The 17,571-nt window shown below is 35.5% G+C and overlaps 3 protein-coding genes across 3 annotated transcripts in view; 1 reads left to right on the forward strand and 2 right to left on the reverse strand.

Moving 5' to 3' along the window:
- The first annotated feature begins 2,938 nt into the window (after positions 1-2,938).
- On the forward strand, positions 2,939-5,128 carry LOC120329011 (tumor susceptibility gene 101 protein-like). Its single transcript, XM_039395613.2, has one exon. The coding sequence runs from the start codon at positions 3,005-3,007 to the stop codon at positions 4,262-4,264; it is 1,260 nt and encodes a 419-aa protein (XP_039251547.1). The 5' UTR covers positions 2,939-3,004; the 3' UTR covers positions 4,265-5,128.
- A 718-nt stretch (positions 5,129-5,846) lies between these two features.
- LOC120329012 (uncharacterized) lies at positions 5,847-10,213 on the reverse strand. Its single transcript, XM_039395614.2, has 6 exons — positions 9,986-10,213; positions 8,890-9,037; positions 8,303-8,362; positions 7,634-8,056; positions 7,054-7,247; positions 5,847-6,810 (listed from the first exon to the last, which is right to left on the reverse strand). Exons 1-6 carry the CDS (start codon positions 10,008-10,010, stop codon positions 6,632-6,634), a joined length of 1,029 nt encoding a protein of 342 aa, XP_039251548.2. The 5' UTR covers positions 10,011-10,213; the 3' UTR covers positions 5,847-6,631.
- Positions 10,214-12,767: 2,554 nt separating this feature from the next.
- Positions 12,768-17,571, reverse strand: part of LOC120328999 (A disintegrin and metalloproteinase with thrombospondin motifs 9-like) — a 58,305-nt gene continuing 53,501 nt past the window's right edge. Inside the window, exons 34-41 of the mRNA XM_039395602.2 lie at positions 16,815-17,000; positions 16,168-16,404; positions 15,732-15,826; positions 15,428-15,558; positions 14,965-15,056; positions 14,659-14,763; positions 14,222-14,328; positions 12,768-13,899 (exon numbers count right to left, since the gene is read on the reverse strand). Coding sequence (XP_039251536.2) covers positions 14,236-14,328; positions 14,659-14,763; positions 14,965-15,056; positions 15,428-15,558; positions 15,732-15,826; positions 16,168-16,404; positions 16,815-17,000 — 939 coding nt within the window. The 3' untranslated portion in view covers positions 12,768-13,899; positions 14,222-14,235. The remainder of the gene's footprint in view (positions 13,900-14,221; positions 14,329-14,658; positions 14,764-14,964; positions 15,057-15,427; positions 15,559-15,731; positions 15,827-16,167; positions 16,405-16,814; positions 17,001-17,571) is intronic.

Below are 17,571 nucleotides of genomic sequence, written 5' to 3' on the forward strand. Positions count from 1 at the left end.
CCGCTATCTGGTAAGTGGCATATGTCACCATAATATTAATACAAGCTATGTACTTATCTAAAAGTAAAGATTAACATTAAAACGTCGATTTTCAAATACGTCGACTCAAAGATTGCGCATCGGCACCGAGTTTGCTGAAAAGAACGGCGTAAAAACGTGGCCGAATAAAAAATGTCCCTTTTTTAATAAAAACGAGATATCGTATCCCATAGAAATAAAAAAAAATAATACTAAAATCTTTCTAGCGGACTCAACAATATTTAGGTATATACGAAAATTTAAAATTGGTAGGTTCATTTGTTAAACTGTTGTGGTTTCCAAACCCGAGATGTCATTGGTAGTGCCACAAAATATTATAATTAAACCCAATCAAGTAAAATTTGGAAGCTCCACTTTGCGAAGTGTGAGTTTGACATCAGCGGCAAACTACAGTTACTTGCGTTTTTTCATTCAATTAATGAAAAGTTTTGTGGGACCTCCTGAAGTATGCGCACCACGATGGCGTACAACCTGAACTCAGGTTGAGTACCAGGTTTGCGTTCAGGTTGTGCGACATCTTGGAGCGCATACTTCAGGAGCACCGTTTTGTGTTGCAAGTAAATGTCCTTCAGCCAAGATTTCTTTAACATATTTAATCAAGTATTGAAACAAGTTGCTGAGCAGTTAATTACATTGAAACAAGGTCATTGTCTCGTTTATTTGAAAAAAAAATTGATATTGGCTCTAATACAAACGTTGATTGTATTTCATAGAACCCCGGGCAACTTAAGTCCGTCACGGGGCCTAAAGAGTGTACCGCATATGTCACTGTTGTTTATTGGTATCCGTAGACCTTTGGTTCTCAACCAGTGGGCCATGGCCCACTGCTGGGCCATAGAGACATTTTCAAGTGGGCCACAAGTTAAAAATTAAAAATTACTAGTTACACCTCTCTTTTTACAACAAATTATTTTCTCGAATCGTGTTGTATTCATTCATGTTAATATACTTCCACCTATATTATCTGACGTCAATCAATGTCACGAATTAACGTCAGAAGAATATAGAAGTAGATTAATTGACGCCATCTGTCTGCTGCTGTATTCAACAAAGGCGGTGTCATTGGCCACTAGATTGTTTGATAGTCTTTCGCGACCCTTCGTCCTCCTCCTCCTGAACGATAACCCGAAAAAAAATGGAAATTTCTGCTCTATTTATGCCACTTTTATTTTATCCGAATCACTAATGTCTATTGCAGTTAACATATTCCATTTTTCATATTTTACAATGTTAAACCGTAAATAAATACTAATACGGTTAAACGTACGATACAGTTAATTATCTTTTAGGTATGTTAGTCGTTGGTTTACACTATAAAACATACGGAGTCACGGTCATTGGTTTTATGCTTTGTCTTGAACAAAGTGGCTATAGTGACAAGGTTTATAGTCACTTTGGTCTTGAATACCTACATCTGACGTCACTGAGGAGCGTATGACCAAAATATACCGTTTCAGAAGTCCGGCTCGGCTCTCCTTTAGCTTCCGTAATTTCAGAATTTGGTACCGGTATCCATCAAGTTCGAAAGACTAGAGCACCGTATCTCTACCGGTACCATATCGTTCTGTTAAGTGATTTGATTTTTGTCGGGATGTGAATTGTGAGTTAACAGTGTGCAGTTGTGGTGTACCGGTACCGGTACGGCGGTACGGTATATTGCTGTATTGGGGATCTGATTGCGGACTTTCAAGCAAAAGACGCAATTTTGGTTATGTGGTGCCCGACGCATGTTGCGATTGATTCAAACCGAATGTTGAGACATCTGGGAATTGAAGAACTGTGCCCTACCGGTACTGTATTTCAGTATTTACTTATGTCTGTATGTACGGTACCGTACCCAGCGCATGTCCCTACACTACACACGGTACCGGTACTGGCATTTTAATTGCTGATATCTAAATATTTTGCGCAACAAAAAAACATCCTAGTAAAAAGTCGATACTTCTAACTAGTCTATCATAATCAAAATCGGTTGCCAAAAAGAGAAAAAAACGTATAAACTATATTTCCTATCAATTCGGACTAATTTATTGGGTGTTGTAACAATTGTGGTTATAAATGATTTTAAATTTTTCGACGTGAAGAAAATCAATGTATAAATTAGAAGCCTTGCAGGGTAATAGCGGCAATGCCAATCGTGCAACAGTATGAGGCGCACGCTCGCACAGAATATCACAAACAATTAAAGTGCCGATTCTATTTCATCATGATTACGATACGTTACAAAGCACCAAAAATCGTTAGAAGATTTCACTTAGACACCTCGCTGACGGCGAAGAGTGGCTACTATTCAGAATTATTCGAAAATCTGCCAGAAAGGTATCTGAATACTTTGATATTCGAATGTTTTCGAATATTCGATTTGTTTTGGACAACCCTGCGCTACATTACCATGACAGAAATCAAAAACAGTTTTCCATGAATCCCACTCCCATTCCTAACCGAAGTTCTCAAGACTCCTTAGATCAGACATGGCCAAAGTACGCCCTGCAGGCCAAATCCATTGGGTAATTCAATCTGGCCCGCCTGATGTTACCACAACCAAACCGAAATCTACTTTTGATGTTTTAGCTAAAAATAGCTCAAGGAATTTGTTGAGATTGCGGTTAAATTTAGTTTTGACACAAGGCATATTGTTTTCCACCTTTGCTTTGTAACACTGTGAATATTGTTCTCAAAATGTTACTTTTTACGGCACACTTACATGGCCCGTCAGTCTAGGTGGGCAAAATTTTTGGCCTCTGGTTCAAAAACCTTGTCCACCCCTGCCTTAGATGCTAAAGCTTTTCATTTTCAACTCTTTCTGTGAAGTTGATAAGGCAAGGATCGTATAACAGTATTACCTTGAATTGAACTAAAAACTACTAGAAAAAATAATTCCATTATAAAATGCTGAACGTTTTTGTTTATATTTACCAGCAAATTTAAGTATTTGATTCATTGTAAAAAACTGATATATCGGAGTATGGGAGACTACAATCAACTTCGTCAATATGTGCATCAGTTGATGAACACCAATGGATATACTCATATTCCAGAAGCTTCTAGTGATGCTGCCAATGTAATAAGACATTATCCAGACCTTAAACCAAAAGATGAAATGTTCACATTTAACAATGGTTCAAGAAGAAAATTAGTTCATCTTGTTGGCACTATTCCTGTTAGGTATCGAGGTGCAAGTTATAATATCCCTGTGGGTATATATTTGATGAACACCCATCCACATGCAGCTCCACTCTGTTTTGTAAAACCAACTCCCACCATGCAAGTTAAACCAGGAAAGCATGTTGACATGAACGGGAGAGTATATTTACCGTATTTGAATGAATGGAGACCAGGACAACATGATCTAACTGGCTTGGTACAGGTCATGACAATTGTGTTCGGAGAAGAACCACCTGTTGTCTCTCGGCCAACTCAAGCACCTCCTCAGAGAGCTCCATATCCTGGTGTTAATCCGCCATACCCACAACCTGGTCCTGGATATCCACCTCGTGGTCCACCCTCTACTACGTACCAGCCTGCTAATCCACCTTATCCAATGGGAACATCACACCCTCCCTATCCAACCAACGCAAATTCAGCATATCCACCTCACAATGCAACCCCATACCCTTCTTACCCAAATGCTATGTACCCACCTGGCCCTGCTCAACCTCCACCCGGACAAAATACCCCTTATCCTGCTAATCCAGTTACTAATAAACAAAGTCAATTATCAGATGATATGGTGAAAGCTTCACTAAAATCTGCAGTCAATGATAAGTTGAAAAGAAGAATGCGTGAAGCACATTCACAGGCAGAATCTGAAATGTCTTCCTTAAAACAAACCGAAAAGGAATTGAAAGATGGGCAAGTAAAAATTCAAAGTATTATAGAGAAGCTTGAGTCTGAAACAGCACAAGTAGATCGTAATATAATGATACTGGAGTCAAAAAATAAAGAGATTGAAGAAAAAATTGAAGCGATGCAGAACAAGCAAGATGAACTAGATGTAGATGAAGTCGTTTTGCCAACAACTCCACTCTATAAGCAAATCTTGGAATCTTTCGCAGAAGAACAAGCTCTAGAAGACACAATATATTATCTTGGTGAAGGCTTGAGAAAAGGTTCTGTTGATTTGGATGCTTTCCTTAAACATGTAAGAGCACTTTCACGGCAACAATTCACCCTTCGGGCCACTATTAAAAAAGCTAGAACAACTGCTGGTCTTGCGGTCGTGTGAATCTTCAATAAAACTTCTAAATTGTATAATAGTAATTATTTAATTATGGAGTGAAACTAATAACTCTTAAATATAAAGTAGTTTTAATCTGTACAATTTTGAATGTTGTCCTGTTTGGATACTGTTTCTAAAACATGTTCACTTAGAATGTGTAGGAAAGTGCTTTTTTTGCCATGATTTTTTGAACGCGATCATCACTTCAGTGGTGCAACTGTGCACAATTAATGTGCACCTGCTACAAATGCTTCCATCATAAGTATTGTCTTGCAACTGCCAAAATCATCAGATCAATTATACGATGCAGTCAATTCATGTGACAATCTATTAGAAATCATTTTGAAGACTTGTGTTAGTAATTCAGCAACTTTCAGCAATACTTCTCAGATCTAGCTATGAAAATGGCAATTACTATGGTGTGCAACGCACATTAGTTGACTGAAATTGAATCGGCTTCAACCAAGAAACTGATCCAATGCAAAAGCTTTGCCGTCTGTGTAATATCTTGATGGCAAATTAATGACCACAGCGTTCGATTTCCATAAGAGTCTGTAGCGTGATAACTGGAATTAACAGTGCATACTTTGAAATTTCAGGATCTTGTTTTGATGTTTTATTACATAACCTATTGGTCTTCATTATTTCCTTCCTATACCAAAACTCATTAATATAATTATCATTCTTTGGTGTTGCGCTACAATTTACAATTTAAAAGCTGTTGACTTGGCAAACTGGTTGCTGAATGAAGTATAAGCCATTTTTATGTAATTAACTAGAGTCAAATAATTAGAAAGTTTACGTGTGTTTATTACTTTTATTTACCTAATAAACTTTGTCAATAATGCAATAAATGAGAGTTGTAACAGAGGAGTTATTACGGATATTGCATGCACAAGAGTATACAAGTATATACGCAACTGATAATACTAGAGTAGTACAATTGGCAGGAGATTCTTCCATCCCGTCAAAGTAAAGTCACAAGTCCTCGCAACCATGTAGTATTATAGTAGTGCATTACACTTTAGAAAATACTGATTGGTAAGAGACTTAAAGCAGTTCAAGCTTCAAAACAGCTAGCAAGTAGCAAGGTCTTGGAGAAAACTAATATCTGTATAATACTAATGAGAGACAAATATTAACGAGAATATCGGTCAGAGACCATGAAGACTTATAAATCAAAGGTTAGGGGATCCCCAAAACAGCGCTCTTACTCCACAGTGACACCTTGTGTCCCATCACTAATTGATTAATAACTCGCTAATTATACGACATAATTCGCCAAAAATCAATAGGCTTCTGGTTCGAGATAAGATGAATGCACATGCAAAATCTGGAGCAGATTCAATCTTGCTTTCGTGAGATATCGCGTGCATCTAACAGACATACAGACAGATACCTATCAACATACTTACCGATTAAAATCGATAAGTAGTGAGAGACAACAGAGGGCTGACTGAGGTTATATATATTTTCAGATTTTTTCTATTCCATAACAGTTAATTTGAAAATATTAAATAGTTGGGATGACGTATGAGCCATCAAGACCTTTCATCTGGTTGCTAGTCCGATTGAAAAATCAACAACATTAGAGCTAAAGTATTCATTCACATTGTTAAAAAAATAGCAGTGAGTGACTGTATATTTATTCAACATTAACAATTAAAAGAAAATAGTGAAGAAAGCCTGGTCCTCCTGAAGTATGCGCACCAAGATGTCGCATAACCTGAACCCTAACCTGGTACATACACAACCTGTGTTAAGGTCGTGCGCCATCTTGGTTCGCATACTTCAGGAGGTCCGAAATTCTGGCAGTAAATAAAATTCATACGAAAAAATAACTATAAAATAGGCTTGTACATGTGACATAAATACATACACCTGTCAAAAATTGAAGGTTGGTGGACATAAAACACAGATCAAGCCATCACACGGTCTGTCACTGCAGATTAGCAATCGGACAAATTTTTTTGGATCAGGGCTGGGGAGGGGTCACAATGGCTTTCTACCTCTGAGCTGGGTTCCGGCTCCATAGGACCATAGACATTGAAGTTTTTTGGTATGACCACTACCACGAAACAACCACCAAATGCAGTTTCACGAAAGCAGGACTCTAAACTATAATACAAGGGTTTCACAAAAAGAAAACTTCAACAAAGTGTTAAAAAATTAGAAATGTAAAAAAATAATTGAACGATTAGAAACTGAAGCCAAGAAAATTTCTGGTTTCTCTATGCCTCCGTCTGTTATGGTAATTGGTAACTTCAGCTCCCAGCCCTGCTTTCAATAAACATTGATTTTGTACCATACGTATTGGTTATAGCCGATAGATAACCACTAAAATTGTCTTTCTCTGAAGAAATATTGCAATATCTACAGTGCTCCATTATGATTTCCTCTTGCAAAATGGCAGTGAAACTCAATTGCATTGTTACACTTGACACCACAAGTATTGCATTTAAAAGGGTCATCATAACCATGACAACCCATATGTAAAGTGTGAAGAACGCAATTTTTAAAATATATATCGCAGTGCTTGCAAGCATACATATCTGAAAGAAATATATAGCAGAATTAAGTAGTTCAAATAAAACTAGAATTAATTATAATATGAAAATCCAAATTCTCCGTTTTAAAAAGCAATGAGTTAAATATTATTGTGCTGGTAGTGATATTCAAAAAAATTTTCAAGAACACAGATCTGTTCATATAGTGGAAAACCAAACTTTTCAGATATAAACATCGCTAGTTGTAACTTGTAAGCATATTGTACATAATCAAAAATATACAATTACCTTTCGTGGTTAGAGAATTGTCTGATGCCGAGACTGCATTGTTTTGTGCAGGAATTACAACGCTTGACTTATCCTCAGTTGTTTTATCATCAGATAGATGATTAGATGAATTGGGTATGAAAATATCACTGGTGTTATTAGTGAAGGAATCATTATTTTCATGAACTGACGGCATATCAAAATTATCTTCCTCACTGTGAAATGTAATAAAAAGGTGTTTGATAATTATGTAAATCCTATCCTATTAGCATTTGACAGTCTCAACACATGAAGAATATCAGGAATAAGAATGAATGGCAGAGATTGAGATTATACATTCAATATAACCTTTTCTTCTCATTTCCCTCATTAATCAAAGAAATATCAGTTTTTCATTTCCTAGTTCTTTCAGGCTGATAGCTTTGTTCAACACAAAGGCAGCGCATCACAGATGCATCGCAAACGCAAATTTGGTGCGAGAAAACTTCATTGAATTAGGTTACATCAACATCAACACCTACACAATTTCCTTTATTTGGCAATTAGATATATCTGTAGTGTAGTGCACATGAATAAACTTGCTAAATTTTTATTAGCTAACCTATGTTCCTGATACATGTTTTGAGAAATCATTCTTTGAAAACTGGAAAAAATACTTTCATCAGTTTCTTCTGTATTTGACAAAACCTTCTTCTGCACAAATGGTGGTTTCCTTCGATGCCCTTTCAACAATGTTTGATGTAACGACGTCTCCGGTAAAGATTTTGGTGATGGAGTAAGATCTGTAGATACACTTGTTGGTGATCCCATATTTTCTGTTATTTCAATTGGAAAGGGTCCGTTGTCAGGAGATTCTGAAAGTTCAGTAGCACTGTATACTGAATTAATAACCGGTGTTTGGTCAAGTGGATAATAGTCAAAATGTGATGTAGAATTGATCTTTGAAGATATCGACTTGGGTTTTAATAATGATGGCATTGTGCGTGATGACGGAGCTTGGCGGCGAAAGGATCCTGTTGATTTCCTGAAATAATGAAAGTAACAAATAACAATACAGTAGTAGAGTTGTATATTTGCTTGATTTCATCAAAGTTCTGGCTTCAGAGAACAATTCTTGACTACATTCTAACGACAGACACCTAGGAGTCTGTAACCAATTTTTCAATAAGCACTAAGATGAGCATTGCTGCCAATTCTCATTTTTCATTTCTCGTATTAGATTGACGCATACCAAGTTTGATCAATTAGTTTTACTTTTATCAATACTCACCTAGGTCTTGCTAATTCTTTGTGATATCTTCTGATGTGGCTGTTCATATTGCTTCGATCACTAAATATTGTTTTAATAAGTATTAATAGTGCAACAACATACTTAAGATGACACAAGATTGTTAATGGACAGAAGAAATGTTGCAGAAACATATTTGTGTTAGTTCACATTAAGACTCTCGAATCACTCAGAATGGCTCGACAGAACGTTTCAGAAATATAATTATGTTAGTCTCCAGCAGAGAAATGACTTTTTTAAAATAAGCCTTAACATTAATCATTTTTCTCAAAATTAAAATTTTATCACTATGCAGCAAGATCATGACATTAAATTACAAAAATAGTCCAGTTTCAATGAAAAATTATTTCAATTTTCAATACCAAATACTTTTGACTTTCATTGGGACCAGAATTCCTGTTGTAAGCATCAGACGATTATTATTTATAGTAACAGGGATGAATTTTCCACACTGAGACATTGCCATAAAGTCCATTGCTAAATGATCAATGTTGGAAAACATAAAAACTGATTTTAGAAATTTCCTGGCAAAATAAATAATGCAGAATGTGTACAAAAATAAATCTCACCCAAATCGTCTTACTCCTGTGCAATATGGACATTGAAAAGGTTTTTCACCAGTGTGTCGTCGAACATGTACGGTCAAACTTCCAGAATAATATGAAGCGAATGGACAGTAGGGACATTTTTTCTTTATTTTACTTAGTGTTGCTCCATCTAAAACAATAATTTGAATTGTAATCATTGGTTCATATGGGAACTAATAAGTTAATCTGGTTAATGCCAATACCTGTATCAAGTTACTGTTAATACAGTAATAGAATTGTGGTATACAGTAATTTTGTTTAACCATTATGTAGAGACAGTAATATGTCTTTTCAACGCTAATGCGAAGAAGGAATTCAAAAAAACTGTAAATAATATTTGTGTGTAATAGTTGTGTAACTTGCTCGATTTCGGTGATAGACTGTGTGATTTGGATATCTATCCGTATATTGTGGCGTGCCTTATTACGCCACTGTGATGTCGTAGTTGATATTGTTGAACTACACCCACTAGAAGTACATGTGATACAGATCACACCAGACCCAAAATATGTGTGAATATGTAGGATTATATAAGAAAACATTTAAACTATAAAGAAAACTTGTGGGAAGATATCGAAGAAAAAGATTTGATGGCAGATAAAAAAAATGAAGGCACAGTACTGCAGTATGCCATCAAAACGGAAAATTTTTTTATTTTTATTATGTCTAATCTTTGATATGTGCCTAGACTTTAAATCAGGAGTGGGCAAGTTCTCTACCCTGCGCCCTGCGGGCCAGATGCCATTTCAGGCGAATGTAGCTAACTTATACGTCGGCGCACACTTTGATTTGATTGCGAGGTCATAGACTCATAGTGAGGTGCCGTAATCTTTGGATGAAGAGCCAGGTAGGGGTGCAAAAATGCAAAAATGATTGTGCCACGCCAAATAGAAGTATTTGTGTCGTTTAGTAAACATGCGCCCTTCGAAAGTCACTTAAAAAATGTCAGACATCTCTGCAAATGCAAGCACAGAAGCAGGGTTGCTTATACCAACGAACCAGCTCAATTTTGCAATAAAAGACAAATCCAGTAATTAGATAACACATGTACTAAACCCAAATATATATTTGCACATACCAGATTTTGCGGATTCTTTTTCCATTTTTTTTTAAATCCCAATTATTCCCAAGGATGCAGCAAACGGCAGCAAAGCAGAAGTGGCAATCAATAAAGCCCAATGGATGTGTCCTCGACCCTTGACCCTAGAATAAATCTGCTTGTTTCGAGAGTTTTTACCGAATGGACCTTTCCCCGAGCATCGACTCCCCTATTCACTCGTGACATTGGCCAATCAGCAAGATGCAAAAAGTGACGTAACAATGCTCCCTTTTCGCATCCGCTCAGACACTATTCTCACTCAGAAAGTGTCTAAATCAGGGGTTCTCAAACCAGGGGTCGCGACTCCAAATTGGGTCGGAGTGATAAGTTGGTAGGGTCGCAAACAGGTCATGGGGTCGGTTGGGTTGCTGAGTTATGATAGAGGATGGATGTACAAAACATCTAAGATTTGACAAACCATGTTAAATTTAGCAGTTTGTACCATGGCTTACTGTAAAACAGGCCCATAGGCATCGCTCTATGCTTATGCTATAGAAAATGTAGGTGATTATTGTGACATCACTGTTTGGTTTTAGCTAATTTTACTTGATACCATCACATAACCAATCTCAAAAGTCTAGTGGAAGAAGCTCTAAAGTTCCATGAAAAATATATATATTGACCTGGGGTCGCACTGGACACTTGAAAGTTGTCTTTGGGGTCGTCATGAAAAAAGCTTGGAAACCTCTGGTCAAAATATTGGTACGGACTCTCTAACAAGGTCATTGCATTACAAATATCTGGGTGTTATATTCGACCCACTTCTTAATTATAAAAAGCACATATATCGAATATGTTCAGACGAAGTGTTTTAAAAGAATAAATTTGCTACGTTTACTTTACTACTTGGGATCTGCTAAAGGTCCGTTACTCATACTATATATATGGGACACTAATTGAATATGGATTTGAAGCATATATTTTTGCCCCACGATAACATCATCGTTACCATACTGGAACTATGATTGCCCTTATGTTGATCTTACCTAGCGGAAACTCTGAGCAAAAATGTTTCTCCCGATGTTGTACGTTTGTCTTTGACGGAACATCTCGACCATTAATAATTTTCACAGACGGATCAAAAAATGAAAATGGCTGTGGATCCGCTATTTTCGTGCCATCGAGATCAGTCGAACACAGCTACCCCTTACCTCAACCGAGCTCATCATATAGTGCAGAACTAAATGCAACCCTACAATCGCTGAAATGGGTCAACGATCAAAGCAATGCATACGAAACCGTTATTTTATCAGATTGCCAAAGTGCATTACAATCTATTGAAGCGTGCACGAATTTCTCCAATGAATTTATCATTGACATCAAAACTACATATGTCCAAATTATCGCTATGGGGAAACAAGTCACCTTATTATGAATTCCCGGGCATAAGGACATTCTGGGAAATGAACGTGTAGATTTACTAGCAAAGCGAGCTACCGCTTCTCCGAACTCTGCTGCTCCTATAGACATTGAAGAAAATGAAGCTAATTCTTTGTTGTCTGATGTTTGCCATCGCAAATGGAATACTGAATATATACAAAGTGAAGATACAAACCATTTTAGGAGGGTTTCACCCAGACCTACCCATAATTCAATATCCAAACTTACACCGAAAGTACGAAATAATGCTGTTTCGTTTACAGACAGGACATTGTCGATTAAATAGCCATTTACAAAAAATTGGATGCCATCAAGCCGGACTATGCTCTTCTTGTCACGTAAAAGAAACTGTTGCCCATTTAATTCTGTTCTGCAGGCGTTTCAATAATTTACTAAAATATTTACTTACTACCAACTTCTTAAAATTATGTGTCGATTATGATGTACCGTTGCGGCTTCAATATTTACTAACAGATTGTAGAATTTTATTTGATGTGCTAAAATTTGTCGAATCTACTGGTAGATGCATTTAATAGCAACAAAGGAATTATTTTAAATAATTTCCTCCTAGATAAATAGCCTATCACGACCTGATGCAAAAAGCCTTGATTGAGCTGTGAGCGCCTTCCGACTCCTATCACACACACACACACACTCAGACAGATTTTCAAGCGTGGTCGTAAACATTATCTCGTTTTCGCGTTTTTGAACTCTATTCGTTAGTTTTCAGTTGTGTTTCGGAAACTCAAATATAAATCAGATAATTCAATGATCACTCTGTCTTCCTAGAAGTTTAATTTAATTGCAGTAATAAAAAATTAGTGTAGAAATAGCTGTGAAAGATTAGGCTAAAATTCTTTACCGATACTTTTAAATATAGATTGTTGTATGCGATGAATCATAATGATGGTTTAAAACGCATATCCCATTCTATACTTATACAGGCGCCAACTCGCAAAAGCACTCTTAAAATAATCCCAAAAATTTTGCAATGGTAAAGTATAGGAAGAATCTTTTGGCGGTCAAAGGTCGGGGAAAAGTCCATCAGCGCGTGCAGACTGGCTAACTCTTTTTATAACCGTCATTTTAATTCAAAATATTTGTATGTATGCTTATTTGCCTCAAAAATGTAATCGTATCTGCATGATAAATAAACGGTATAACAGAGACCCGATTGTACAGAGCAATGCTCATTGCAATTGCTTTTGCCGTAGTTTATGGTGTAAGACCGCGATTTGTTTATTATACAATAGTACCGGTATTGGTTTTGAGTGTAGCCAATAAAGCACTACCTGATTGATCCATACATTAGGCGCACGATCGATTTTTGAGGGAAAAAGGATTTGAAGTGCGCCTTCCGGTCCGTAAAATACGGTACTTCTATTGGAGACATAAAATATCTTGTCGTCACTTATTACTTCAGACCGATGCGTGAACAACAAATCAAAGATTTTGCTGAATAAATATATTTAAAAGTTTGCATAAAAAGATTAAATTTTCACAAAATAAAGTACAAAAACGAGGACACAAGTTAATTTAGACCCCTGACCGTACTCTACCAATCACATAATAACAAATAGAAACGACGCAATTGAATGTTCTATCCATATAAAATATGAAATTGGCTATGCTGAATACAAAGGCATTACGTGTGGCAAAGTTGAAAATACTATTTATCAAACAACAACATTTTATTTCGATTTGAGAAAAGTATTCTTGTTGTATCAAATTATCAAAATAAATACACTTAAATGGTTGTTGAAAATTTATAATGCGGAGCTGGTAGCAAAATTGGAGATTTTTTTTTATCAAACTACTATTACTAATATTATTTAAGATTTTATAAATAAAAATTAAAAATGGGGCCCGCCCCATGAGGTCAATATATTTATCTTTAGAAAAAAGGCACAAAAATGACAAAACAATGGAAGATGAGAAAAACATCAGATGTAATCAGATACATTTAAAAAGCAACGAACTTGAAATGTACAAAAATCGTAAAAACAATAAGGACATAAATTACTATTAAATACCATTAAACAAAGCTGAATGGGAAACTGCGTACGAAAATGTTTACTGCGTTTTGACAGAATAATTCTATTTCTTTCAAATCAGTATTACAAGCGTTATCATCGAGTTATGCTGCGATCTATCACTTAGCAATACAATATAATTGAACACATAAAAGCTAAGCTACAATGAATTTCAAGCCCACATTCTAATCAATATCTTACTGCTTTAGATGCTTAAATATTCGCCATTGACTAATATGATCGAATAATATGAAATGGAGCTAAAATTCTTCATTGTATAAATAGGAACGAACAAAGAAACACACTTGGCAAATGGTCATAGAGGCAACTGGATTGTAATATAAAATTGAAAATTCTGAAACATTATTGATCAAATAATAATAAAAATCATTATTTATTATTAAAGGGAACATGTTTTATGAGGTAGAAAAAAATAAATAGGTTGAAAACTTGCGAGTTGCGTTAAAGCTTGAAGTCAATCTGAAAAAAATACAAATATTAGCAATATGAAGTATGAAATATTAACAGACCCATTAAGGTAAATAGGAGAAACAAGTGGTTGGCACTCAAAGTCCAAAATTTCTCAAAAAGTATTGAGTTGAATAGGCTCATCAGACAATAAAGACAGCTTGCATATTGCAAAAGGTAATATTTTCTCGGAGCGGAAATCAATATCGAAATTATCTTCAACCTGGAGTCGGAGTCAACAAGTTCGGAGTTTGGAGTGAGTGTTAATTTTTTCGTTTTCACAGTCCTAGTAACGCTATATTATTATATGAGATTGAATTAAGAAACAACTTACTTTTTATTCTACCTCTAAGGTAAATGATTTAATATTAAACCAGTTATTGGATCTGGTCTGCATTGTCCACAATAACCTCCACATTTTCCAGTCACAGTTAATCCGTCCTGAAAAAAAGAAAAGATTGTTTAAATTTTTCATTTTTTTGATCGAGATATTAGAATTTAACATTCGCTAGCAAAAGCCTTCGTGATATGGTGACCAGGTATATATTACATCACAATGTGTAATATATCCTCAAATAGAATGTTTTAAACGGTGGCTTCCCCAATTACTAAATCGACTTGGGCTGTGACCTCCATAAAATTGGCGCACTTTATTTATCAAGGATTCTTTACGCACCCATACATAAGAATCAAGATCTGTTATAAGTACGGAAAATATAAAAGAGAAAAACATGAATTTCTTTTAATTTTATTATAAATTATTAAACTTACATCGCTGGGCGAGATTTGTTGAACAGCAGAACGTCCGTATGAGCTCCATCTAGTGTTCGTTGTCACAGTTAATCCGGTACCCATGAGGTTGATTTTAAATTCACCCTTTGAAAAAGAAACGAATACTCATGGAGAATCACATTATGATATAAGTCTATATAAAATAGTATAAATGAATAATATATGAATATAATATAAAAGTTGATTTAAAATAATGTCGAAGGCTAAGCTGCCATAATGGAGAAAAGTGTACTTTCTTTCTGTATTTCTCTATATACATGTTTCTATATACTCATAAAAACTAACCTGTGGACAACTTGCTCTGCTATAGCAATCTCCTGCAACTCCAAATCCAACAGGTCTTCCGTATTTGAAAGTTGCAAAAGAGAAATCGTTTACTGAAAAAAAAGAAGAAGTAAAAGAATAAAATGAGGCTGTTGTTAAATTTTAATTCTAGATAGACACTGATAAATTCATACTAATATGAGGGTTTCATTGAAATAAAGAATACTAGAAAATAGACTTGTTGTTAGTAAAGAACTGAGAATCTATGAGCTACAAAAAAGTCGACGAAATTCAAATAAATAAATAAATACAATTTATTTTGTAAAATACAAGTAGATATACCGGTTTTGATACATACTACCAAACATACTGTATAGATAAGCATTTACCTGTCTAAAATAGCGGCCCCAACTTTGGGCAAGTTTTTGTGCCATGGCCTTAGATAAATCACTGACAGTTTCAAACGACGGATTATTAAACTTACTTATAACTTTCATTGTTCGAACATCAAAACGAATTTTCCTAAAAGTTGTTTTTCCAGATTGTGGATTCCTAGTACATGCACAGTGATCGTTTCTTGAACCGTTGTGAGGACAAGAGTCGGAATTGTTCAAACTAAAAAAAATTAAAGATATTCAAAATTACTAGCAATTCAGTACGAATATCGCAAATGAATTAAGGTTGATATGGAAGAAACATTATCTCAAATTCTGCATATAGCTTTATCGGCTTTGTACTACAATTTGAGATGAATGGAACTGTATACTTGCTTTGAAATGAGTACTTACCTAAAGCTATAAATTTCAGAATAGTTTTCATCACTTCCAGCGGCAAGTGTAATAAACTCTGTTGGATGTCGGGTGTTCATACCTTTGCAATAGACCTGAAGAATATTTTTTCAAATTTCAAATATACTATAGGTCAAGCAATATTAGTAAATATAAAAAATAATATACAAAAAGCAAATTTGGAATAAATAAAATAAAATTCAAATGTCGATTGGCTATAGTGGTTATTGCGACCCCACTATGCTTGCATCGCAACATGATCGCACTATAGGTTCTCTCATGAATAGAGCTCTATCTATGTCTACCAGCAACACAGAATACATTGGCCAAACAATAATGTGCTCAATCGTCAGTATCCTTCTTCAGAGAGAAGGTGGGGAAAAGTTAGATAATGAACTAGAAAACAATTGTTTCAGCTTAAGCAAACCATACATACCTTCAGCGATTTTCCTCGTATTTGTAAATAGAACTCGCCGTCCGCTTTTGCTCCGTGTTGTACTTGTGCGTGCCTACAAGAAGTGGGAAGACAAGGTGCCGCAGTACATTTACTAGCTCTTTCTGGGGGAGCAGAAGAGGCAGACTGACAATCATTTTCTGGCAGGATCTGGTCAGTAGTCCGACTAAAACATACAACCTGACGCTCAGAGATTCCTTCACCACATGAAGCTGAACACTGAAAATTATAAATCAAATTATTTAATTATCAATACAGAAGTGATAGCAAAATCATTATTATCATTTTTAAATCGGAACGTAGTTGTCGAGTAATTGTCCAGAAATTCAAGTATTATTCGGTTGGCTCACAAGGCAGTATTATTTACAGTTACTAAAAATTAAATCTAAATATAGAGCGCCTTGGTGAAGTGGGATTATTGTTGACTCAAGCTCGTCCATAGAACTAAATTACGGACTAGTCTATATCCATTCTCACTTGAACGGGGGTAAAGTTATTTAATGAAAATATGATGATGGAAGATAAAGATGTATAAAGCAATGATAAAATAAATAAGACGTGAAAAATTGTTGATATTTCATTTGGATTCTCTTTATCAAAAACGAGATTATGTATTTCTAGCAACGTACCTCACTCCACGGTCCGACTCTCCATCTTACGTCAGCGTCACAATTGTTGACGTTACATTGACGCAATTCATCAGGACGATCTTTTTTGGGACAATTGGAAGCCGGTAGTAGTTGTTGCGTTCTTATGTCAACATAAACGCAACGTACATATCGGAATTCAACTCCGTCTCCACATGTTGCCGAACACTGAAGAAAAATAAAACTGATCTGAAATTCATTTCTATCATTTCAATTCTATGTGATTTAAGAGCATTGCTGTGTATTATACATATGAATTTTGGTGTAGCAAGACTCTCAAATCACATAGAAAAACTTTTTTCATTCCTGCTATAGTATCCTACTTGCATTAGCAAAGGCATGGAGGAAAAAAAATATGAAGTCATTTTCCCGTAATGCCAGCTGTTATTTATCATTTCAATGATTATTTTAAAAGACTATGAGACAAAAAATAGTCAGAGAGACATTGCTTAGTCATAAGATATATTTAATTTGAGGCTTCGTCAGCAACTAGTAAAACTGGTTACAGAAGGTACGATTGGGCAGTGCAGAAACAAATATATATATCCAGGTTACAGTGTGGCTGAACGAAATAAATAATGAAGAAGTATGCTATATCAAAACTTCCTTTAATATCCCGGTAAAATAGCGAGTACCATGGGATTCAGGGGAATTTTGAGAAAAAAAAAATTAACATTCTCCTAGCGACTTCATCCATCGTTGAGTATTGAAAATTTGAAATTGATTTTGTCCATTTGTT

Source organism: Styela clava, chromosome 7 (assembly GCF_964204865.1).
Source record: "Styela clava chromosome 7, kaStyClav1.hap1.2, whole genome shotgun sequence".
Taxonomy (NCBI): domain Eukaryota; kingdom Metazoa; phylum Chordata; class Ascidiacea; order Stolidobranchia; family Styelidae; genus Styela; species Styela clava.

Excerpts from the sequence above, each read along its gene's own strand:
- LOC120329011 (XM_039395613.2), top strand. The coding sequence starts at position 3,005 with ATGGGAGACTACAATCAACTTCGTCAATATGTGCATCAGTTGATGAAC.
- LOC120329012 (XM_039395614.2), bottom strand. The coding sequence starts at position 10,010 with ATGGAAAAAGAATCCGCAAAATCTG. Across the intron at positions 9,038-9,985 it reads AAAAGAATCCGCAAAATCTG|ATGGAGCAACACTAAGTAAA; the intron begins GTATGTGCAAAT and ends TTATTGTTTTAG. Across the intron at positions 7,248-7,633 it reads AACATGTATCAGGAACATAG|TGAGGAAGATAATTTTGATA; the intron begins GTTAGCTAATAA and ends TACATTTCACAG.